The following is a 25127-nucleotide window of genomic DNA, read 5'->3' on the forward strand; positions in this document are numbered from 1 at the left end:
CACCTTATTCACCATCATTACCGTATACTCCACTTCACGGCATTATGTCGGAAACATCAGTTACATCTAAGAGCGCTCTCTGATTAGCTGGCCATGATGAAAGTGGGAATTGAATGGGACCCGCTCCCGCATACCTTTCTATACTAATGAATAGACGGTGCTTTCTGATTGGCTACTCGTGATGAAAGTGAAGTTGAATAGGTTCCCGCGCTCATGCTGACAAGACAGTCGTTGTATTCATGAAAGTTTGGACAGTTGGATGTTTTGAGAATGCATTGTTAGTTATATCATAGATTTATCAAGGAGTTATTACGCGCCATTATATTATAACTCCTTGGTAAGACGTGATTATTTTGAACAGAAACCGGACTTGGGGAAGAAAAAAAAAATCCACACGTTCTCTATACGAAAGATTACAAAGGCACACCTTGCATTCTGATAATAAGCCGAATGAAGTCTACCACAGATCTCTTTTCTTGCAGAATTGATTACAGGGAAACAAGATATAAGTATTCGTGTTTCTTTACGGAAAATGTGATAAAGAGTGTAGACCATGACAAAAAGACAAAAGAAATAAAGATAAAAAGGCAAAGACATAGACAGAATGATAATCCACAGCATACAGCATTGTTCAAATTTGAAACCAGTGGGCTTACGCTTGGATATTCTGAGAAAATGAGTATGTCTTGTAGTATTTTTAAAAGTGCGTATATCATTTTCAGAAGCAGTGGAAGACATTATTTTGAATGAAATGAGTGTTTATTTCGATATTGTCTGATTTAGTTTTCTTCAAATGATCAAAGCCTAGAAAGAACATGCAATATCTGCCATAAATTGTGAATGTCTGTCTGTTTTTAGATCCCGAGGGGAAAACAACAACAATGTTTCAAAGTATACGTAGAAAAAATATTAACCGTAACAAGCGTGTGGATGCTAACGGGGCAGCATGCTGTCATTTTTGCTGCAAAGGATATACTTTTCCGATTTATTAAACCAGTGTGGAATTCCGGATTTAATTGTCTTTAATTTAATTGTCAAAGAAGTGACAGCTAAAAGTGCACTTTGAATGGATGGTTAAGATGAAAAGTGAAGGTCGAAAAGGAACTGCTCCCACACGTACGGATGAATGGACAGTGTATCTTTCTATAGTCTACCATGAATAGGGGGCGGTGTTTCTATTATCTTCATAGCACGGAGTTTTTAATTGCTTCGAGAAGAAAGTCAAGTTGAATGGGTTACCGTGCGCAACGGCAAAGCGCTCGCACCATTATGTTTCGTAGAGAGAGCTATTGTATACGCTGAGCGTTGTTTGTTACAGTAGAATTTAGAGCTTGATAAAAAAAGGCCACATGAGATACGTGTTTCTTGAGATTTAATGACTTTTCATGAACGAATATATTGATTATGCAACTTTGCGGTATTACAGTAATAGGACCTACCGATATGTCAGGATACGTGTAACGGAAGTTTTGCATCAATCGGACATGACGAAAACTTGCGGGATTGTAAACAGTCCCATCAGAGATCAGAAAACGAATCGAAAAAAAAAATTATGTTATGTTACTGGTCTGATATTTACTTAGCTATGATCATGCCAATTCTCCGGTGTATATACTATGAAGTACGTGTAGATACGCTATAGGCAAGATTATTGACGTATTCATATAGGCTTATTGAGGAGTGTATGTTTTAACGAAAATTAACTTTAAATTATGTGGATTCAGTTAAATATTATCGGGTCAGTTTGAGGAAAATCGGACATCCTGTTCTAAAGTTATGAATTTAAGAATTTTGGTGCAGCCATCGATCGATGAGAAGACTGTAACACTTTGTGACCTCACAGATGTACAACGATATAACCAAAATATAAAGAAAATTCAACATATTTTGACTTTTCTGGCATAATGAAAGAGCATTTGACTTATCTCTTTCAGAAAACAGTGTGAATAGTATTATCCCTAACATATGTAAATAACAAACATGAGGTACTGTGTATTTTTCATTAAAACAAATAATTAATTTTAAGTAATTAAACCAAAGAATTTTCTCTATATCGTTGTGCATACGTGACATCACAAACTGCAGTTTTCTTCGCATCCAGCGAAGGCTGCGCCGAAACTTTGTCCAATTTTCCTCAAAAGTCGCTGATTATGTTGTACTAATATTGCTGCATTCACTCAATCTACATATTTAAGTTTCATTCCCCTCTAACATGTCTAACTCAATGGACTGTTATCGCTGTAGTGTAGAACAATGATATAAGAGGAAGTATGAAGAGAATTCACCATAATTCTATTCATTTTTTATTTTTTATTTTTTTAACAGAATGAAAAAGCATGTTTCCACTCTCAGAAGACAGTGGGAATAACATAATCCTCAATGACTTATTCTAATTTTTCAAAATTCGTAGCTTTTGAACGGATAACAGATTCCCCGTCAAATCTTCACTGATGATAACATTGTGTATTTCTATTTCTTCGGTATTCATTGAATTCCACAAATATGTATGTTTGAGGAAAACTCCCTTTCAGTTTTGTTTTTCTGAAAGTGAAATGTGTGGACCAATTCTAATTCTTTAGTCTCGCTATACACTGCTTCCGTGTGTATAGTCTTTGCACCCCCCCCCCCCCCAAAAAAAAAAAAAAAAAATCTGTCCCTTGTGTCTCTTGCTTAATCAAGGAGGCAACCTAGGCTTTCCATGTTACATAGCTTATCGGCATAATAACAAATGTTGATCATGAAATATATCATCCGATATACGCGTTACAATAATTTCATAAGTCTTACATAACGCTACCTGAGCTGTAAGTCCTTCGACATATAGTGTTTTTATGTGCTGTTTGTAAAAGAGAGGGAAAAAGCGAGTGTTATCGGTTCAAATATAGTGATGTGTCTGTGTCTACTAATCATATTGGCATTCAGTAACGTGAATGTGAGTAGATAGCATTTTCCTCTATTAGAGATATCGGAAATAATACGGTGTACCAATTTTGACGTTAATCTGTTATACTTCAGGAGAGCGGTCGAATCCAATGACTTACGTAAACACCTGTCACTCAAGCAAAGTAAACGTGGACCAGGCAGTACATCGTGAGTGACGTTTGGGTATGACTACAGATAATTGTGAAAGAATACCACTACTTACGATTACGGTATATAAAAAGTTGAAAGCAGGACCGCGCGTACACCGCCACGCCACCTCTTGTATACACTATTGAAAAACCGTGTACTCTGATTGGCTGATTATGATGATGGTAAAGTTGAAGGAAGACCGCGTGCGCACCGCCAATGAATTACAGTACTGGGTATATTGAATAGGAGCGTGCCCGGATAGGCTGGTTATTGTGGTCCTATGATGAAAGGGAAAAAAAGACCCCGCTCGCCGTCAAACGTCCCGTCTTTTCATGATATTTAAACAATATTGTTTCGTGTAAATGGGCAATGACTGAATCTTTCAAAAGGCAGGTCTGGGCTGTACCAGAATTAAATAGAGAAAACGGTCGTGTTTAGAGAACGGGACGTGTACAGGAAACAATACACACCATCACGTCATAGGACGTGTAGCACAGAGATGATGCAAAGTGTCGGTTTATAAAAACAAAACCAAAAGTTGTGAATTATTGTACGACTGTCAATCGTTCTCTGTTAGTAGAATTCCGTTAGACGTAAGAGTGAATGGGCTACCCAATGAAACTTGTTCTTTGATTATGATTGGGCTTTCCTTATTTCAAGTGGTCGTTTTGTTAGTGAAATAAACCTCTGCCTCTAGTCAGTGGACGATGTATGTATTCTGACGTATTTATCGGAGGTATACTTTTGCAAACATTCATCATAATATAATATATGACATCTTAAGTTTAATTATCTCCACGAAGTCAAATCAACTAACGTAAAAAGCGAGAGAAAACAATCAACAGCCCAAATGAATATAGATTTCTGTAAACACACAAACACACACACACACACACACATACATACACACACAAACACACACACACACAAAACAACGAAATCTTCCCGTATTCATACTTGTGTCACATGATGATGCACGCATGATTTCGATTCTTTCTAGTCCGTGTTTGTTTATATGTCTGTTCTTATACATATTTCAGTTTATTAGAACACAGATAAAATGCTACACTTAATACATTCAGGGATATTTAACGCGTTTAAACCATGACGCCGTTATCAACATCACTGTACAGTCAGCAAGCTTAATGTATACAGTGAAAGAATACTTCGTTCCCTCGGTATGTTAAGACATTATTAATGTAATATTTAGTGTTAGTATTCTCCATATTAACATTTCAATGTACACTTTAGGGCACTTTTTACCGGTGTCGAAATCAAGTGATATTTTCATCTAGAGACCTGCTAACAAGATATTAAATCCATCAGTACACAATCAATGAATTTCAATACATATTTGAATTGCACTTAATACAGTGTTATGGATTGGTTGTTGCAAACCTCCAGTAAGCTTTCTGGTTATAAGTAACAATCTGTTTTACGAAGGCATGAATACAAGTTGAATACATGTATTCTGCTATACGCCGGTCTATCACTAACACTATTTTGCCAAGGTGTGTTTGCAGCATCAATTTGTCGACAGTGATGTGTGAATACATTTGAACACGATTAAACAGTATATGAATGTGTAGCTCGATCATTCCCTATATCCCGCTAGAACAGGCTTCTATTCATTTATTTGAAGTGCTGTAACTGTTTCAGATAAAGAACACTGAAAATTTGCTCTTTGGCTGACAGCACAAAGCGCGAGTTTCTGCGCAGATGACAATACCCATTGATTATTGTAGCGGGGATGGGGAATTGGGGAATCCAACCGTGGTATCAGAAGTGGTATAACTACCTCAATCACTCGTTTCTTTACCTCTATCACTCCTAATCGTATGAACTTATCGATGTTTATTAATACATTCATTCTCTTTGTTCATTCAGTCGGGCGTTGGAGTACGTTGGAGTATTCTTGTTATTTCGTGTTCTTGTCTGATAATGTGTGTAAATAGATTGGTACAGCTGTATACGGCATGATTATAATTGTATGAAATAAATCGTATGAACACTTCTGTCATTCATTAATTGAAAATACGAAGGGGGTGTTCATATGTTTGCTATTTCTCCGCAACCCGAATTACAGATGAAGACCACAATATTTTCAAGGTGAGCTGACCGAGTAGAAATGCCTTAGAACAGAATTTTGCATGTGGGAGTGCAGGACTATGTTATCAGTAATATGATATATCACTTTACTATATACATAGTTGCAAATTGCATTCACGAGCGCGTATTCAGGTTGCGATCTCAAAAACCTGTAGCAGAAAATCGACCGTGAGTGCTCCACAATGATGTCTACGTTTAGGATAATTAATCATCCCATGGTGTGTTCCACCCTTATATTGGTAAAGAGCTAATGAGTTTACAGTTGGTTTTCTGTTATGTGTCATTAGTTCTCTCTGTTCTGTTATTTTCTTTAAATTTCTTTAATTCAAACAACGTTGTCGATAACTGTTCATAACAGACGCCATTTCCCGTGAATCTAGTCAGGAGACTATTGAATAATCACTTGGTAGTGTAGTTATCAATGGAGTAAAAGTTCACCATTATACCTCACTCCACTTCGCGGCGTTGACATGTCGGAAAGATCAGTGACAAATAAGAGTGCGCTCTGATTGGCTGGCCATGATGAAAGTGAAGGTTGAATGGGACCGGCTCCTGCATAAAGGTTGATTGTGCCTTAATGCGGAACTTCAAGACGGCGCTTTCTGATTGGCTGGTCATGATTAAACGTTGAAAAGGTTGCCGCGCACACGCCAACAAAACACCCATTCCATTCATGAAAGTTACGGACGTTTGGAGAATGTATTGTTAGTTGGACAAAGGAGTTATTAGGGAGTTACCACACTATTATAGCTCCATGGTAAGGCGTGACTCTTTGGAACGGAAACGGCCTATCCCCAATGGAATAAAGTATCCACGTCCGTTGAAAAAAAAAAGAAACAAAATGTACGGAACTTGCATCCTTATGCGGAATTAATGAAGACAACACGTACTGATCTATGGTTTTTCAGAATAATTAATTGTTTACAGGGAAATATGATTAAAAAGTTTGGATTTCCTTACGGCAAATGCAACGATAAAGAAGATCATCTATAGCAGGCAAAATGAAAATAAAAGACGAAAACAGGATGTATAGAATGCTTTAGATCCACGATGTGAGATTGCGCTATTAGGATATCATTCTGAGAAAATTTAGTTCCCGACATAAAATGATTAAAAAATCTTTCATGTACGCCTACTTAAAAATATACGTAAATGGTAACAACCGTATCAGGTATGATAATGTAAAAAGGGGCAACATGCTGTTGTTATTTGCTGTGCGGGACTAACAGGGATAAAGCTCAGAACTAGTTACCAGGAAGGTTTCTTCCTAACTTATACGCCTTAATTGCCATTCCTTCGATTCGGGATGCGATCAGAAGGAAAACTTCGATCCCCACGAAATCAGGGGTCGTAAAGTACTATGCGCCCGTCAATCGCTCTTTTTGTTAGAAACCCTTTAGACGACAGAGTGAACTGGCTACACCTCATCAGTTTAGGTCCTTTTCAAGGCAAATTAAACCGATTTCTTGTGTCAGATGATAATATGTCATCTGACCTTGTTTCCATCTATGTGATAATTCGATCTGCACACCAGTTATGATTCTACCAGGATATACATGATATAAGTTTTGAGATATTTTGTATTCCCTTCATATTCACATATCAATAACATGTTGAATTTTGTAATTGTATATTTTAAAAGATGTGAAGGCATAATGCACATATATCAAATAAACTTTAGATTGTTCTGATTATTAGTCGTGATCAGTTTTCAAAGATCATTAAAAAGGGAATAAACGAACAGTCATTACTGAAGGTGATAAAGATGAAAATCATCTGTCTTTTTGATCCTATTATAGTCCAAACAGAGAAATTAATTACAGTGTATATGTGCATAATTGGCGCATAATATTGCACATTGCCGACATCGAAGGCACATAGGACGTTGAAATCTCATGATAATGACCAACAGTGTTTGTCTTTATCATCGGGAACATGCAATCTACCAGTTCAACCAACCGTAAATGAACATTTCGATTACCTTGCCATTTGTGTAATTGTTTCTAGTGTTCAGTGACAGTAGCCTCGATATTTGCATGCGAGCTTTTGAAACTCGATTATAAGCAATAGTATAGGCACCAATGCGCGCTTTCTTGTATGTTATTTAAACATGGGCTGTAATCATGATACGACTTGGCTGGATCTTTTAATTTCTACATTCATTTATTTTGCGCGAAACCATTCTTTATCAGCAATTGGTCTCTGTCAGCCAGCCCTTTGGCAAACTGCACAAAGCATGATTTTCCCGACTAAGCAGATGACAAAAACCGGTATACCGGCAAGTACTTCAGCGAAATAAACAAAATCAAACTTTGATACAGTTGTATCATGTGATGGGAACAGGGAACTACTTTACTCTAGGTTCTATCAGTGGCGCCTTTACCCGAAATCACATTCATATTGCGTTCTGTCGCTATGTCATTTACTGTTTATTCTTTGTACATTGTATGTTGTGTGTTTATTTGTTTACTCGTGCTTTTTTCTGTTTATTCCGTACATTATTATTTTCAGTCATGTATGTGGTTGCGAGATCGAATGCACAATGTGGAATTTTGTTGCTGTTGCTGTTGTGTTACGTGCATGGCATTCATGATAGTGAATAATGACTTATAGCAGAAATGGCAACACCTCTATTCGTCAGTGTATCGGCAAACATTCATATCTGTATAAATACAAAATGTAGACACACCTTACCAAACTGAGCGACTCAAAATAAATGACATAAAAACATAGTTATGTCTCGGGATCACAATTCATGACATAAAATCTTTGGGTGAGGACGAGGCCAAGATTTTAATCTTTCGATCGCTAATTCGATCGCTACTCATCGATGATTGCGTACTGTACATTCATTATTGTTTCAAATATCAATATAGTGAATCACCGTTATGCCCTAACGAGCAGTTATCAAATAACCGTTATATAGCGTATTCATATGGAATCCACCAAAAATGAAACCTGTCAGAGAAAACGATAGTTTACCAGAGTGATATCTACGTTTAGTTGTTTCGCCCTATTCTGAGTTTTAGTCTTCCTGCCTTCCGCTTCCTGTGTATCAAATCAAACGGTATGGATTACTTTATTTAATCATTTTACGCTTTCCCATGTCGGAAATATACAAGTGACAAATAAAGGTGCACTTTGAATGGCCTATTAAGATAAAAGCGTAAGTCAAAAGTGTATGTACTGCTCCCAACATGCAAATCTGAATAGACCTTGTATCTTTCTATACCATGAGTAGGAGGCGGGGTTTCTTTATCTTCACGGCGCTTTTGAATAGTCAAAGTTGAAAGGGTTTCCGCGCATAGAAAGTCACGTTGAAAGGGTTCCCGCACATACCGACAAAGCGCTTGTTCCATTCAAAAGAGTTTCGTAACGAGAGCTATCGCCTGCACTCAGCTTTGTTTGTTCCTATAGAATTTAGAGCTTGTTACAGAAAACTGGACATGAAACACGTGTTTGTTAAAACTGCCCATGTCCGTTAGGAAGACGTGATATAGCGTATCCAAAATGATTTATATTTCTTTGACCCTTTATTTTCCACTAGATGTTTTCACGATCGACTTTATTGATTACACAAATTTCACGCTATGCAGTGTACTATAGGGCTCGTTTAACGGAAGTTTTTAATTGATCAGACTTGACGAAAATTTGCGGGATGTATACAGGTATACGGTCCCTGAAATCAGAAAACAAATTTATATAATTTGATGTTATGTATCCCTTTGCTGGTCCGATATTTACATAGCTATAATCATGCAACTCTTCAGTTCATATGCTTTGAAGTATACACTGTAATACGCAATATTATTGACGTGTGATTATTGAGGAGTGTATGTGTTAACGAAAATTAACCCCAGTATATATGTGGATTCAGTGAAATATTATCGGATCAGTTTGAGGAAAATCGGACATCCAGTTCAAAATTTATGCTCTTTATAGAATGTTGGTGTAGCCATCGCTCGATGAGAAGAGTATAACACTTTGTGACCTCACAAAGAGCGTTTGACTTATGTTATCGTAATAATAAATAAATAGATAATTTTCTGTATATCTTTGTACTTGCGTGTTGTTGTTGTTGTGGTGGTTTTAATGGCGTGTATCACTCAAGATTGAGTATTTACGCCAGATCCCTTTTTATTTTATTTTTCCCTCTTTTTTCAAATTGATATATTTCATCACTTTCTTCATAAACTTTAATAAAAATTTGATGGCCTGTGCTTGGATGGCTATTTGATCCACTGATTGTTTGCTAACAAGATACCTTCTGGCCAGACCGGCTCTGTGCGTCGAGCAGTCTTCTCAGCAGAAAAGTAATCTGCCTAGGCCCCCACTGTACACAAACAAAGGGTCCAACGCTCTCCATAGAAAAAAAAAAAAAATAAATAAAGGCCTCATAAATTTATCCAAAAAAATCAGAAACAAAATGTCCTTACAAAATACATATAACCTGCAAACTTTCTGGGCGTTTTAATGTGCTCATCATAGAAAAAAAAAAGTTCGTACAGTTCGTGTCATCACGAACTGTTTTGTCTTCTCATCCAGCGACGGTTTTGTCCAATTTTCCTCAACAGTCACTGATTGTTCTACTAATATTGCTACATTCACTCAATCCACATAATCTTATCTATAAGTTTCATTCCCCTCTAACATGTCTAACTCCATAGTCTGTTATCGCTGTTGTCACAGTATAGGACAATGATATAGAGAAAGTATGAAGAGAATTCAACATAGTTATATTCATTTTTTTTTTTTACAGAATGAAAGAGCATTTCACCGATCTCAGAAGACAGTGGGAATAACATAACCATCAATGACTTATTCTAAATTTTCAAAATTCGTAGCTTTTGAACGGATAAATAGATTCCCCCTCAAATCTTCACTGATAATAACAATGTGTATTTGTATTTCTTCTGTATTCACTGAATCCCACAAATATGTATGTTTGAGGTAAACTCCCCTTCAATTTTGTTTCTTGAAAGTGAAATATACGGACCAATTCTAATTCTTTAGTGTCCTTATACAGTACTCACTTACGTATAGCCTTTTGCACCTCCCCCCCAAAAACACTTCTTTTTTTTTTCAATCTGTCCTTTGTGTCTCATGTTTAATCAAGGAGGCATAACCTAGGTATTTCATGTTACATTGTTTGTTGTCATAATAACTAATGTTGGACTAGTTTTAGACGCAGTCATAAAATAATTATATCATCCGATATACGCGTTACAATATTTAGTTTAAGTCTTACATTACGCTACCTGCACAGTTAGCCATTCGACATAGTGGCTTTATGTGCTCTTTGTAAAAACAGAGCAGAAAAGCGATTGCTTTCGGTTCAAACACAGTGATGTATATGTGTCTACTAATCACGTTGGTACCCAAATTATATTGGGTATGATTGCGAGTTGATTGAATTTCACTCTATTAGAGATATCGGGAATGATGATTAGTGTACCAATTTTTACATGAATCTGCTATACTTAGCGGAGCAGGCGAATCCAGTGACTTCAGTAATCACCTGTCACTCACGCAAAGTAGACATAGACCAGCCAGTACATCGTGAGTGACGTGTGGGCACGCATGACTACAGATAATTATGAAAGAATACCACTGCTTTAATATGTATGACTATACAAAAAGTTGAAAGCATGACCGCGCACACACCGCCAAGACACTTCTTGTACACTATTGAGAAAGCGTGTACTCTGATTGGCTGATTATGATGATGGTAAAGTTGAAGGAAGACCGCGTGCGCACCGCCAATGAACTACAGTACTGGGTATATTGAATAGGAGCGTGCCCGGATAGGCTGGTTATTGTGGTCCTATGATGAAAGGCAAAAAAGACCCCGCTCGCCGACAAACGTCCCGTCTTTTCATGATATTTAAACAATATTGTTTCGTGTAAATGGGCAATGACTGAATCTTTCAAAAGGCAGGTCTGGGCTGTACCAGAGTTAAATAGAGAAAACGGTCATGTTTAGAGAACGGGACGTGTACAAGAAACAATACACACCATCACGTCATAGGACGTGTAGCACAGAGATGATGCAAAGTGTCGGTTTATAAAAACAGCTAGCGAGACCATATTTCTTCCAAAAAGAAAGAAAGAAAGATCTGAATATATAAATGTAAATACTGCTTTTACAATGAATCGCCGTAGGTGGATATGCAGTAGTTTTATTATTAGAGTTTGGACAGACTTATAAAGTTTTGACCAGTGAGAAATCGTTTGTTGATTAATTACTTTACACAGTTATTTACACAGCGCTTATCCATCAACTCAAACATTGATTTAAAATATGTGAAGCAGCTAGATTTAATACCGCTTGGTGTAGACTCTTTATTTTGACAGCGTTCAAAAAAAAATGAATGAAATATTTACACACGATTGCAGTAAAGAAAAAAAAAGGAAAATAAACGAATACACAATAGCAATGACTAGATAGGAATGTGTCTTAGAAATGCACAACACAGCCATCTTCAGTGTTGTATAACACTTGCTCACATTGTCAATTTTGCAGACCTTTAAAGCATTACATTTTCCCTCTTTCATTTTATTGATTTGGCTTGAGCCCAGTTTCATCATAAAGCCCTTTAAAGATCAACGAAATAGAATTCAACATGAAAATCTTTGACAACTACACTAACACTTCAATGTCGTCACATTATCTCTCGTCAATATCATGGTCATATTCATCAAATTATATCATAATGATAAAGAATATATCATTTTCATTGTGTGTTGTGTGGCTAGTGTCATTGTAATCCTATTCATTATCGTAACTAACAATATTACAGCCGTTTGACTTCCAAATAAAAACAACGACAGCAATTGAAACCGAATTGTAACGGAACATACAGGAATCATCGTCAGCAATATATTAACGCCGTCTTCATCATCTTTATGATAATCGCTATTGCTTTCACTTTTGACATAATCCGTGACGGGTGACAGCGCAAGTTTCGCGAGAAACTTTTAGTATGCCCGTCAGTAGTGCAATGTGCATCTATGCTGCGTATTTCAATACCTCATACAGACTATCATATAATAAATCATGCACGACAGGCCGTCGCGTGTCGTAGAGTTCGTCGCCGTAATATGTTGGTACCTGAGCAATGTATTACCACTTTGCCATACCGTATTCAACAAATGTTCAATTCCCCAAAGGACCTATCGTGATGATTAAAAAAATATATATTTTAAATTCCATCTCAGTGAACTACTTTGATTTTCAAATTAAACAATTTACAAGCTTCAGCGTGTCGAACATGATATTTGGAGAAATCTCACCTCCGAAACGAACATGCAGAATTACTTGTTTTTATAATGTAGACTTTAGTTTATTCTCCACGTGATTGCTCAGCAGCTTGCTCAATTGCAGCTGGCAACTAGGAAGAACGACATGCCACGAAGCTCGTTCTAATTGTCGAAGACGTATTATACTTTTCATCACTATTCTATACACCAATCAATCAATCAATCAATCAATCAATCAATCAATCAATTTATGTATGATTCAAGCAATAAAGTGAGATTTTTATTGTTTGTTTTCGGGGGGGGGGGGGGAGAGATTTTAAGCCGTTTGTCCTACGACTGCCTGTTTTTAAGCGTGCATTTACCGCTGCCTTGCCCGTCACGTAAACAAATTCTTAATTCAGTTCAGTTTATATTAGTCTCAAAACACTCAATGGCTGATAAATGCCATGAAAAAATCTCAAGATGGGGATGGTTTCCATGGTAATATTTGCCACTGACCCGTAAATCGGTTATGTCACTACGAATGGGTGATACTACAGTACTCGCCGCTCATTGGCTGGTTAGATCGTTTTGGCAACATGATCTGGCCTTGGTACACCCAGCTGCTTTACGTAACTTTTTTGTGCCTTGACGTAAAGAATGATGAGCAGTCACACTGATTGGCTGGCTCATAATCACGGAAGTGACGTATACGTTGGACCCGCGTGCGCGACGTGACGGTCATGGCGCTCAGGTAACAAGACTATTGAACTGAATAGTCAGATGATGATGAAAGTGATTTTTGAAAAGCACCCGCCCGCTCACGTAATGATCACTGCGCGCGCATGAAAAGATGACAGGGTGCGCTGTGATTGGTTGGACGTTGATGAAAGTGATGTTGAATAGGTTCCGCGCTCGCTTCGCACAATCAACACACGATGCCTTCTAAATAGAAGCAAGCCGTTCAATGGATAGTTAGTTTGAGGAGAACGTAAGGTTCAATAGCTATCCCGCGCTCACCGACAAACGTCGGCCTGGTTGTTCCCGAAAAAAAATGGTCTTTTGTCGGAGGCTTTTCGGCTCCTGTGTATCTCAAGACCAAACAAAACAGCATTCACGAGATCGCTACGGACAAAAGAGACAATCCCCCGATACCTGTAGCGTTCTGGTTGATCTGGACACGGCTTGGCGTGGTGATGAATACCGTGGTCTGTACAAGATAATGCTTTGCAGCTAGTATAATGTTAATGAAGAGGAAAAATAAACAAGAATTAATTATATTGATGACGTTTACCGTCTCTGCGCAAAAGGGCGCGAAGATGTCGAATATGGTCACAAAAACAACAATGTGAAAGATATGTCGACATTAAACGCAATTACGAATACACTTCCATCATAATTGCATTGTGGAGTAAGTGTGAAAGTCCATCCTTACGACAGTCGGTAAATATTTATGAAACCGAAAGAATTCTATTGCCAAGTTATCTCTCTCTATCTCTCTGTTCATATATCATTTCGAATACTCTTTCGCAACTTTACCTGGATCTGTTACCGCACTTGAAACTTGCATAGTATTTTTCATGTGAAGTGAAAATAGTACGCAAGCCCAAAATGTTTGTGAAGGAAATGGAGGGAAAAGGGAACGAGAGTAGAAAATAATCAGATTCTAAGATTCTTCCCCCTAGGGGAGAAGCACAATTACGCACTGTTATCCCATGCGTTTCTTTTCTCTCTCTTAATGCCCGATTTGTAACGGGTTCTCTTTACCCATCGTGCTTAGTAATTGCGAATTTAAAGAATCTTCAAGTAGTTAGTAATAAGCTGTAATTCAAATGTTCAGCGGAAGTCAGTCAAGCACGTATACAACGACACAAAGAAAACAGCTTACGGTGTTTATACAGTGCACAGCAACATGTTTATCGGCATCATTTTATTCAAGCTGTTAAAAAAAACGAGGAAATGCTGTCACGCATTGATAGGTTTGGTGTAATCATTAGACACGTAAAGGGGAAAAAACAGACACAAACCCTGGTTATTGCAGTTTTTGAAACAGTATGTCACGAGCAATACACTCAGAGCGACGTCTACCATAATCTAGCCCAGCATTTGAACAGGAATATCCGTAAGGAAATTAATGATGATTTTATTCAGGCTACAATGTATAACGTACATTTTCTGCCGCTTATAGACATGACCAAATCCGATAAATCCGGTAAATTTGTACTCTTTTTTTTTTTTTTAGTTTATTTATTTCCAAAAAGCTATATAACACACACACACACACACACACACACACACACACACACAAACAGTTATAAGTCATTGAAGAAACTGCGATATCGGAGAATTACAACAACAGTTATAATTATCAACACACAGCAACAACTGCCGGAACGACTGTGGATATTGTTTGCAAATTGAAGCTATATCGACGTTCATTCAATTCAGTGATATCATACCCGCAGAGAATTGACGATCTGCAATGCAAATACTAAGTACTGCACAAAATCTATGTGATGGCAACGCGTAACACTTTCTTTTCCGGAACATTATATTTTTGAACAGACTGTGTTGAGAATGAGATTGTTTGATTCCCGCCCGAATCACCTCCGTTATCAATATTCTTTAACCCACTACATGCCTCGTCTTCACGCTAATGGACGTGTAGGGCACTTGAACATGTTAGGGCAGAAATAACGTTGATGACCTCCGGAAGACAATTGCTTATCATGAAGGGGCTGCCCTGTTATAGTTAATAGCGCGATAATGCTATGATTAAAATCCTTCCTCAAAATACGACAATACAATCTTTGATATGTAATTAACAACCATGATATCATAATTAGCAGAAGCGGAACTGTTTAATGTGAGATTGTTTAATTCGAGTAACACATGCACACAACAAAACTCATCATCGCGAACAGATCATGCCTAGGCATATTCATGAAAATGCTAAGATTACTGTTCTGTCATAGTCCGCCACTCTCGCTAGATTACTTTGATCATCGGGATGTCGTGTCGCAACATCTGGCGGTTCCCTTTCTTTACGAAAAAAGAACAATATTCAATGGGCGAAAGCTCTCCGTAGTGACGAGCGCTGAACGCTCATCAACGGGAACAAAAGATTTGGACAGCGGTGCAGATCTTCCCCTCGCTGCGCGGTTCGTGTGAACTACCCGTGAATAGAGCTGCGCTGTGATTGGCCAATACTTTCTTGAGGTCGTGCCGGGAGCTGAACTCGATGTAGTAGATTAAGATAAACTCCCGGGTGTCTCCGTAATCATCTGTTAAATCCGCATTATCCTCCTTAGCAGCAACAAGTGTCTCGCTCCCTCTCATCAGCTATCTTTGCTCGATTATATCAAGTACTCGTACTTATCGTCTTACCTTGAACTACGACATAATTCACTACCATGTCCGGTCTGGTCACCGTCCGATGGCTTCAGCCGCCGAGGCTCCACGGGGAAGTGGAGTCGGTAGCTCGTGATCGAATCCGTCATCATGGCGAGCTCGCTGCCGGCGCCGAGGTGCGAGTTTGGAATAGGCGAAGCTATTACCGTGCGGAGATCATCGATGGTAAGCATGAAATAAAAAAAGAAAAGAAAATGAGAACGAGTAATGATTTATGTCAATTGTCAGAATCTCTTGATTTTTGACCGCTTCGTAAAAGCAAACGACTTTTAAAAATTCAATTCAAGAATTCCTTGCAATAATTGCTTGACATCACTGAACTTTCACGGACGATGATGGATAAGTCAAATACAAACAATCTCTGCTAAGTAGCTGTCGATGCTAAAGATAATGGCGTAATTAGCAATGATTTGGCTAGTATGAAATCGCAAGATACAATGTTTCTTTGCAATTTCTAGGTGGGAATTTGTACCATTTCATGAATGGCTCATCCTTTTGATGTAGGAAAATCAGTTCATAGCATCATGAGAAACCGATACGACATGACACTATGTTAAATGTTATATTTGTTTGTATGTTGTATCTGGATTGTACAGCGCATAGAGAAGCATGTGCTTATTATGCGCTTTATAAATGAAGTATTATTATCATTATTGATGCCATCTTTCTATTTACTTTGTTCTTTTCAACTTCTGCAGAGAGGATACCGAACACGCCCTTGACTGTAGCAGCGTCCAGCCCACCTTCATACGTCAGGACATCTACGCCGGCCCAGGCAGATCATCAGCTGCTCCTCCCCACGGTCTCTCCTGTTCTGCACTCGTCCTTCCAGCCTTCGCCTATTGGAGTTCCCGCTTCCAGCACCAGTGATGACACCACTGACTCAGCTCTGGTACCGGACTCACCCGATGCTCGCAGCCAGTCCTACTCTACCGACACCCCACCGTCCTTCGTCGAGCTGTATCATCCTCGTGACCCCAGCCATGCCGACAGATTGCAGCAGCCATCTTCAGGGTACGACAGTGACTCAGACTCTGGAGAGAGCGATGGGGACGTTGAGACCTACCTCCCTGCGACATCTGTACTCAACACACCAGGCAACGCCCAGCAGCAGACCGGTACCCACGACACCAGCTTCCTCCATCTTCCGCCCCTGTCTCCGCCAGTGATACCGAGGTCGACGGATGAGACTCACGAGTGTGTCGACGAGGAGCTGCTAGACGACATCGTCCTGTCGGCCGAAGAGTCGCGACCGGGATTGGAGGATCCAAGGCTGAACCCGATGCAGCGCTTTCGTCTCTTCCTGCTCGTCAACATGAACCGCGTCGGGTTGGAGCTGATGCCGAGACTCAAGAGCGTCGTGGCTGACCTGCGTGAAGAGGACCAGCCTTGTCCTAGGTGCATCTACAACGTGGAGCACGCCATGGAGAGACTCGAGTTCATCGTGGCCAACCTGGAGGGCTTCTTCAGGGTCGCCAACAGGATGCTTGTCTTGGCCACTGAGGAATGAATGAGCGGCATGCCACATCGCAGTCCTTGTGTGAACACTTGAATTAATGCGCACATGTCTACATGTCCAATTTTGATGCTGCAATTGAACTCATTTCCTTGTAATGTTTCCAATGTGAAGCTCTAATTGTAAATAATAATAATAAAAAAGAATGCATTGAATACCGAATCTACTTAGTAATTTTTCTTCTTGCTCCCGATTGTTTGAAGAAAAGCCAAGATTTTGTTGGAATTTACCTGTTTTGATATATGGTGTGACTGAATGATGCAGTGAATCCTTATTGTCTGGTCTGGCTTTGACTATTTTTATGATGTTGATCGTGAGTTTTAATGTTCTTATCGTTGTGATGTGATTCGTGTGAGGGTTTTTATTTCTGAAGTAAATGAACACAAGAAAAATGTGCCATTGTATGTGTGCTGTGTGTTTGACATCCTTTTTGTTGTTGTTGTTTCAACAACACTGTTTTTGGTGTGCTTTTTGATAAATCTATACCCTGTCTTGATACAGCAGTACCTTGTGTCAGTATGCATGTGTGTGTGTGCATGTGTGTGTGTGTGACAATGATTATCAACTGATCAAAGAAAAGATCTCCACTGCCACTTGCCATACACAATTCCACATCAAATGGCTAAATTGAATAGATTTACACTGCACAGTGTATTTTAAACAAATGGTTTTGCACTTTTCCATCTGTATAATTACCTCTGTTGTTCACAAGCTACAAGGCAACCAGATTTGAATATTATTATGGAGTTAAGTTATATTGTAGTTATTATGGTTTGATTATGATATAGACCAAATACATACATACAAACAAACAAGCATATATTAGTACAGACAGGCAGACATAAAGGCTTATTGCAAATTTAAATATACGTGTGTGTGTGTATATATATATATATATATATACATATATATGCATACATACATGATAGTTTTGAGCAAACACTGCATGTAACCTGTCATAACTAGGCTTGTGGTAATTCCTGCTAGCTTATGTGTGTGTGTGTGTGTATATATATATACACACACACACACATATATATATTATGTATATGTATATGTATAAAGTCTTGACACTAACATTTATTCTTCTGGCAAAAAAAAAAAATAAAGAAAAAAAAAATCAATAATGAAATAATTCAATAAATGATTTAAATATCAACAACAACAAAAAACAAAACAAAACAGAAAAATGATATGTCAAAATAGGCAGGTAAATAATAAAGAGCTTCGTATACCACATGTGACTGAATTGACTTAGTCTAACTTATTCAATAATAAGTCGAGGCATATCAGTAAACATAATTTTTCATGGCACCACTTAGTGCATATATTTAACATAGGGGTATACCAATTCCATTATTGGGTAGAAAAAAAGTGGTCATGATTTAAAAAAGAAAAAAATATATATATATCTGCTGAATATTGGCCGGAAAATAAAATGAAATTGGCTATGAAGACTTGCAGCGATCTGACAGCCCTGTAGGGGCAGGTAGCAGAGTAAAAATGGGTGACGTTATCTATCATTAAGGTGCAAGTTCTCCCTGTCCTGAATGAGAAAAAAAAAAAAAAAAAAACTCATTAAAAAATGCACACACTCACAATTTTCGGGTGGCCTGATCAGGCTACCAAAACACATAATTTCTAAAGAAATTGAGGGGACCTCTATTCCTGGTGGCCCCAGGTCACCGCTAATGTTGAGCCTTGAATATACAACATACCAGAGTAAACTGATATTTTGAAGATACACTATACCTCTAAGGCCCGAATTCACGAAGGTGGTACACTGTACAATTGAAACCATGGGTAATTTGTATGGAGTACCAAGTGTTGGATGGTCTATTTCGTTATGAAATCAGTCATTTCATTGACGAAATGGTAACGAAATGACAACATTTCGTCGACAAAATGATAATTTCTATATGAAATGAATGATTTTGTAACAAAATAGGCCATCTGACACTTGGCGATCCATACAAATTGTCCACGGTTTAAACCATGGTTTCAATTGTACCACCTTCATGAATTCGGGCCAAAGTGTAGAGGCAGAATGGACAGAAAATTTACAAATGGTTCATGTTCTCATTATTGAGAAGAGAAACTGTCGAATTCTCTGGTAAGCTGATGCACCTTACTGTCTGCAGTTGAAGGGTTATGGTGTCTTTAAAAAAAAAAATCTAACAACCAAACAACTAACAGAAGATGATGTGTATGTGCATTTCTTTTACCAGCAATCATTCTAGTGCTATACCTGACATTTAGATGTATATAAAGAAAAATTATACCACCGCAGTTTTCATTTTTATTGAATAATCCATATGTTTCTTTTCTCTCCTTTCTATTTCTTTCTCTCTGTATATCCTTGTCTCTCCTTCTTTTGTCACTGTTCATGTTTTAGGAAGTATTGGAGACCAAGGTGTCGGGGTTGACAGAAACGCTAGAGAAAAAAAAAGTTGAGATTGATTCCTTGAGGAAGAGGGTTGCCGTGGTGACCAGGGAGAAGCATCACTACGAGCAACAGGTTGTTGTCATCCAGACTGAGCTCGACAAGAAGGTGAGACACTCCTTCACTATCTTCTTCGTCTTCCCCCCCTCCCTTTTTTTTTACAAGTTGCCATAAGCTCATAGCAGACATTAACAACATGACTTGAATATCTCTTGCAAGGTAAAAGTTACAGATATGAACAGTTACAATGTACATTAGGCATTCAAATGCGATGTGTTATTTGTTCTTGGAGAAGTCAGCACTGTAGAATCTAAAGGTGTTGCTGTTAAATATCACAGTATTGTACGTGTATAGCGGTATTTGGTAAGATGCTTTGGATATGATTTTATTTGTACTCATATTTAATGTAATTCAAGCAAATAATTCTCAAATTTCTCCACACAATTAGATACATGTAATAGTAGCCAGAGTGTGTGATAGTTGTTTGTTTGTTTGTTTGTTTGTTTTCCAGTTGTAAATAAACACATGACCCCCCCTCAAAAAAAAAAAAAAAATATATATATATATATATATATATATATATATATTCTTGGGAAATATCTATCACTTCTTTAAAGTCCATCGTGATGAGCAGTTATTCTTAATGCACATCAGCAAAATGTGTCAGATGTGACCTCCCAACCCCCATTTATTGACGTCAACAGGCTGCCGTGCTAGCGGACACCCTTGCCAAGCTCAAAGAGGCGGACAGCACGCTGTCGGAGGTGGAGGCCGCGGCGTCGGAACAGCTCCACAAGCTGGCCGACCAATCAGAACTGGCTTTGGACGCGGCCCATGCCAAGATCAAACAGCTACAGGCGAGAGTCAAGGATCTCGAAAAGTTCATCAAGGTAATGAATTAATTTCATCGCGAGAGTTCATGTTAAATATTGGATATTGTAGCTTATGATGTGTGACATTATAGGGCCTTGTCTACCAATGTTTCCAGTGTAGATAATATGAGCTGCATGGTGCAATATGTTGTGATTGTTTCTGGTATGATGTAAAAGTAAAGCTGTTAAATTGAATTACAGTTCAAAGTGATTGTAAATGCTACAAACTAGTTAAAAACAAACAAACAAACAAACTTGTGAGTGGATGTACCATACGCAATTGTCCCATACTGTTAGAATGGACCATTTTTGGAAATGGTTTACAGGTTAAGATTATGTTTGTTAGGATTGTGACAATAGTTTTTGAAACATTTATGTACTTGGACTTTGTGTTTGTCCACATTAACCTCACTTTGCAGCTCAATGAGAAAAGTTTGATTATTATTAATATTGAGCCACCACAATCAGGGGCTGCAAAAATATTTTTAGTGGGTGGGGGTGGCCGACTGGCCCTAGTCCATTGCCCCTGACCCCACCCCCTCCCATTGTCCACACACTTTTCTATTGATATTACTTCTGTAGCATTGTGTTTTCTGAGTTAAATACAAATTCTTGCACTTGTCAAAATGTCGAAATATTGTCTAAAATTAATTTTGACTCACAAATCACATATGAAAGAAGAAGTACAGTATTTTGGATTAGAATTCATTTGCCTCATTCGTGTATCCATTTTCCTCGGTCACATCCTACCTCCACATCAAGGATCTAGCCAGCGAGTTTTCGTCGCAGACGCAGGACGCACTCGAGCAAGTCCTGAACAGCAGGAATGCAGGGACCACACCCAGCCCGGACAGGGGTACAGACCAGTCCATGGTCCGGGCCCAGTCCCTTGCCTCCTCCATCCTGAACCTCAGCACCAGCGATCTGGAGGAGTTCATGGCGGTGGAGCAACAGGAGAGGAGGACCAAAATGGTAGGCAAGGACAAAAAAAAAGTCAGTTGGTCCCTGCAAATCTTTTTCTCTTGTTTCTGCGATGCCTACCAAGGCCCTGACATCTAACTGTTAGCCCAAAGTGTTGCCACTGCCTCAGATTTTTTTTTTTCTCTTGGTGCCTGGTTGCTTACAAGGGCCTGAGCCCAAATTGTGGGTCAGAAATCTCACCAGTTCGTCACAATTTATTGCCTTCATGGTTCCTGGTCACATACCATATCCTGGCCCCTAATGGCAGGCCCAGTAGAATCTTGCCAATACTCACTAAATTTTCTCTCGTACTGACTGTCTAGCAGGCCCTGAACTAAAACTAAATAGACCTATTAAAACTCTCACTGGTTCGTCCCAAATTTCTGATTTTGGTGTCTAGTTGCACATTAGGTCCTGGACCCAAATTGCAGGCCCCCAGATTTCACTGGTCCTTCAGATTTTTCTCTTGGATCCTGGTTGCCCACCAGGCATGTTTCAAAGGTTTGTGTGTGCGTGCGTGTGTGTGTGGGGGGGGGGGGAACAAATTGGAAGGCCATATTGAGCAGAGTTCCTTCGCTTAAATCATGTTGCTTGCCTTGTCAAATTCTGCTCCCTATTCTGTGCACTTTTTTTTTTTTTTTTTCAGACAAAAGAACTAGAGCTGTACAGGACTGCAGCAGAAGAATGGAAGAAACGTATAGAGACGGCACTGGACCAAAAGGTGAGAAGTGCCAGTTGGTACATATGGCCCTCTCTTTGATGCCAAAATAGGCAAGGTAGCAATGCAAAAGGCAGTTTTTTAGCCGCCTCAACATCCATGGAAGTCAGCAGTGTATGGCAAGTAACTTTGACATAGTGGCTGTGAATAGGTTACTGTAGTAAAACTATTCTGTTTCTGTGTATGGATGACAAACTGCCATCCAACCTAATTTTGGCTTGATTCTGTTTAAAGGTCAAAGTGTATTCCACAGACTTTGTTGATGCAGCAGTTCCATGTTTAGCACCATATTAGACCAAACCATCAGTGTTTATGGGTTGTTGTCTAACATATGTAAATACTGTAAATAAAATATTTAGGGGAGACCATCGTTATACCAAGGACCAAAATTATGACAATTACCTTGTTATACAACTGTATCAGCTTTCTCACTATATTAGGGTGCAAAAACAAAGAGATATTACGGGTTCGGATATGCAAAATCACCTTGTTTAAGAGGGCTTTATAATATCTGATCTCACTAAAATGAGGTTCCACTGTTTATATACATATATAATACTGTACGAGCTGAAATTTTCACATACAGATATTTTCGCGAATTGCTACTTGGGGGACATTTGCGCGTGTTGTTAATTTCGCGGTGCGACGGTCTAACTGAACGCAAGTATTTGCGCGTTGTTATTTTCGCGTGTTGTTATTTTCGCGGTTCAAAGGCGATTCGCGAAATTCGCGAAGCGAAAATTTCAGCTCGTACAGTATATTAATATACAATGTATTTTCTCTTTTCTTTTGTCTTGTTGAACAGAAACTTCCTAGAAAGGAGCTGGGGGAGCTTTTCTTGAAGAAGCTGAGAGAGAAGGACGAAGCCTTAATCAGAGTAAGAGAGTCCAGATAATACAGGCTGCTCCATCCGTCTTCTGGCCCCTGTTGGCTCTCTCTCAGTGATTCGCCAATTGTTGATATCATATGTTGTGTAGCAGATCTTGAAGGGTGGTAGTCATGATAGAAATATGTGATGTAACAAAAAATTCCATCCCAACTTGTTGCTTTTTCTGCTTTAACGGTAACTCAAGACTGTCACTGTAAGCTCCGTTGTCTGGCAAAAGGGCGTAACATTGTTAGACCTGATGAGGATATGTTTTCAGCAATCCATCCTAGATTTACCATCTAGTTAGTCCTTACAATAGTTCTCTGTTGCTTCTGCTTACAGATATTTTTGCAAATTAGGTCACAGATGTTTTTGGGAGATGTTTTCATGATTTGACATTGAGGCTATAGAAAGTGTACTAGTGTGTGTCCGTTCACTGTTACTTTAGTGTTCATGTACTCAGTATACAACTGAGTGCACAAAGATTAAGATCAGGTGGCGATAGTTTCATGTGTTGTTAAATTCGCGGCCCAACAGTGATTCTCGAAAATTAAATCCTTGGAAAAAAAAAAAAAGCAGCTTTATGGTATAACAGATCGCCCAGTAAACTCCAGAGAACAAATCAAATGGCAAATGACACAGCAAAGATTTGTGAGTGTAGTAGACAGAAATAGACACACTAAGGCGCACACATACACACAAATAGACTTGTGAACAGGTACAAAATATCAGCACTTAACGATTGTCAATCTCATTTGTAACACTTCTCTGTGGTAACAACTCACATAACTCACATTCAAGCTCAACAATTCAGGGTTTTCTTAGGTTTATTCCAGGGTGGGAAATTTCAGGAATGAAGGAATTCATATTACAAATAAGACCTATTTACAATTTCAATATTATGTACAAACTCATAAAGCATAAATATAATGTACAAATATAGCCTCTCTCAAGGGAAAAATATTTACATCTTGGAATGGGGCTGTTATTTATAAAGGAAGTCTGTACATCATATCAAAGTAAACAAATTAGGAAAATGAATGCATTGGAAGATTCAACCTCTGTGAAAAATTGAAGCTCTACTTTGACAGGATGTATCAACAACAGGTAACCAGTACCTAGACTAAGAACATGGACTCACAATATTTCATGGAATGCATTAACAGGAAATATGAGTTTCTTGCAAATGTAAGCAACACATTCTGAGTAACCCACTTAATTGATCAACTTAATCTGGAGTGTTAGCTCTCCTTGCATTTCATACTTGGAGTTTTAGGATACTCTCTTCAAGATTGCTGAATTTGCACAGACCATAGGAGTAAGACGCGACATGAAAGGCCAAATGTTACCAAAAGTAGGTGAAGATAAACGGTGAGCTCCCATATTTCAATTATTTAAACATGCAGCATATGTGTATAAAGGATAAAACACAAAACCACCATTCCGCCAATTCATGATACAAATTCTTTACCCTCTCAGCCTCCAATTCTACTTTTTACTCAGTGCAGAGGGCCAGTGGATGAATGGTTTTAATCACAGTCTGTTCAATATAATGATATTATTTGTCATGCATTCATGATATGCTCTTTCAGACTCTGTAATTTGTAAATATGAGAATGCAATTATACATGCTTGTAGCTGTACACATTGTATCCTCTGGCAGTGAAATATGTAAATAAAAGAATTTAATTTTTATGAAAATATCTATTTAGTGCAAACTGAGAAATTATTAATACATCCTGTACATTGTATTTTGTTGTTTACAGTCAGATGTGTGTGTGTGTGTGTTTGAGTGCAAAGTGTTTCTCTACTGAGTATGTACCTCTAAACCAGCTTTTGGTTAACTTCTTTTTTTTTCACTTCAAAAAGGAAGACCCTTCTGCTTTATTTGCCTGTAATCATTACACTTCTGGTGTATA

General features: G+C 38.4%; 2 protein-coding genes across 2 annotated transcripts in view; both read left to right on the forward strand.

Annotated features, from left to right (window-relative positions):
* Positions 1 to 24907, forward strand: part of LOC140231167 (centlein-like) — a 78656-nt gene extending 53749 nt beyond the window's left edge. The window contains exons 31-35 of the mRNA XM_072311315.1: positions 19743 to 19898; positions 20495 to 20680; positions 21425 to 21634; positions 22269 to 22343; positions 23146 to 24907. Coding sequence (XP_072167416.1) covers positions 19743 to 19898; positions 20495 to 20680; positions 21425 to 21634; positions 22269 to 22343; positions 23146 to 23235 — 717 coding nt within the window. The 3' untranslated portion in view covers positions 23236 to 24907. The remainder of the gene's footprint in view (positions 1 to 19742; positions 19899 to 20494; positions 20681 to 21424; positions 21635 to 22268; positions 22344 to 23145) is intronic.
* Positions 15834 to 17341, forward strand: LOC140230523 (uncharacterized). The gene is made up of 2 exons (XM_072310666.1): positions 15834 to 15996; positions 16530 to 17341. Exons 1-2 carry the CDS (start codon positions 15834 to 15836, stop codon positions 17339 to 17341), a joined length of 975 nt encoding a protein of 324 aa, XP_072166767.1.
* Positions 24908 to 25127: the final 220 nt, after the last annotated feature.

The sequence above is a fragment of the Diadema setosum genome, chromosome 7 (genome assembly GCF_964275005.1).
Source record: "Diadema setosum chromosome 7, eeDiaSeto1, whole genome shotgun sequence".
In the NCBI taxonomy this organism is placed as follows: domain Eukaryota; kingdom Metazoa; phylum Echinodermata; class Echinoidea; order Diadematoida; family Diadematidae; genus Diadema; species Diadema setosum.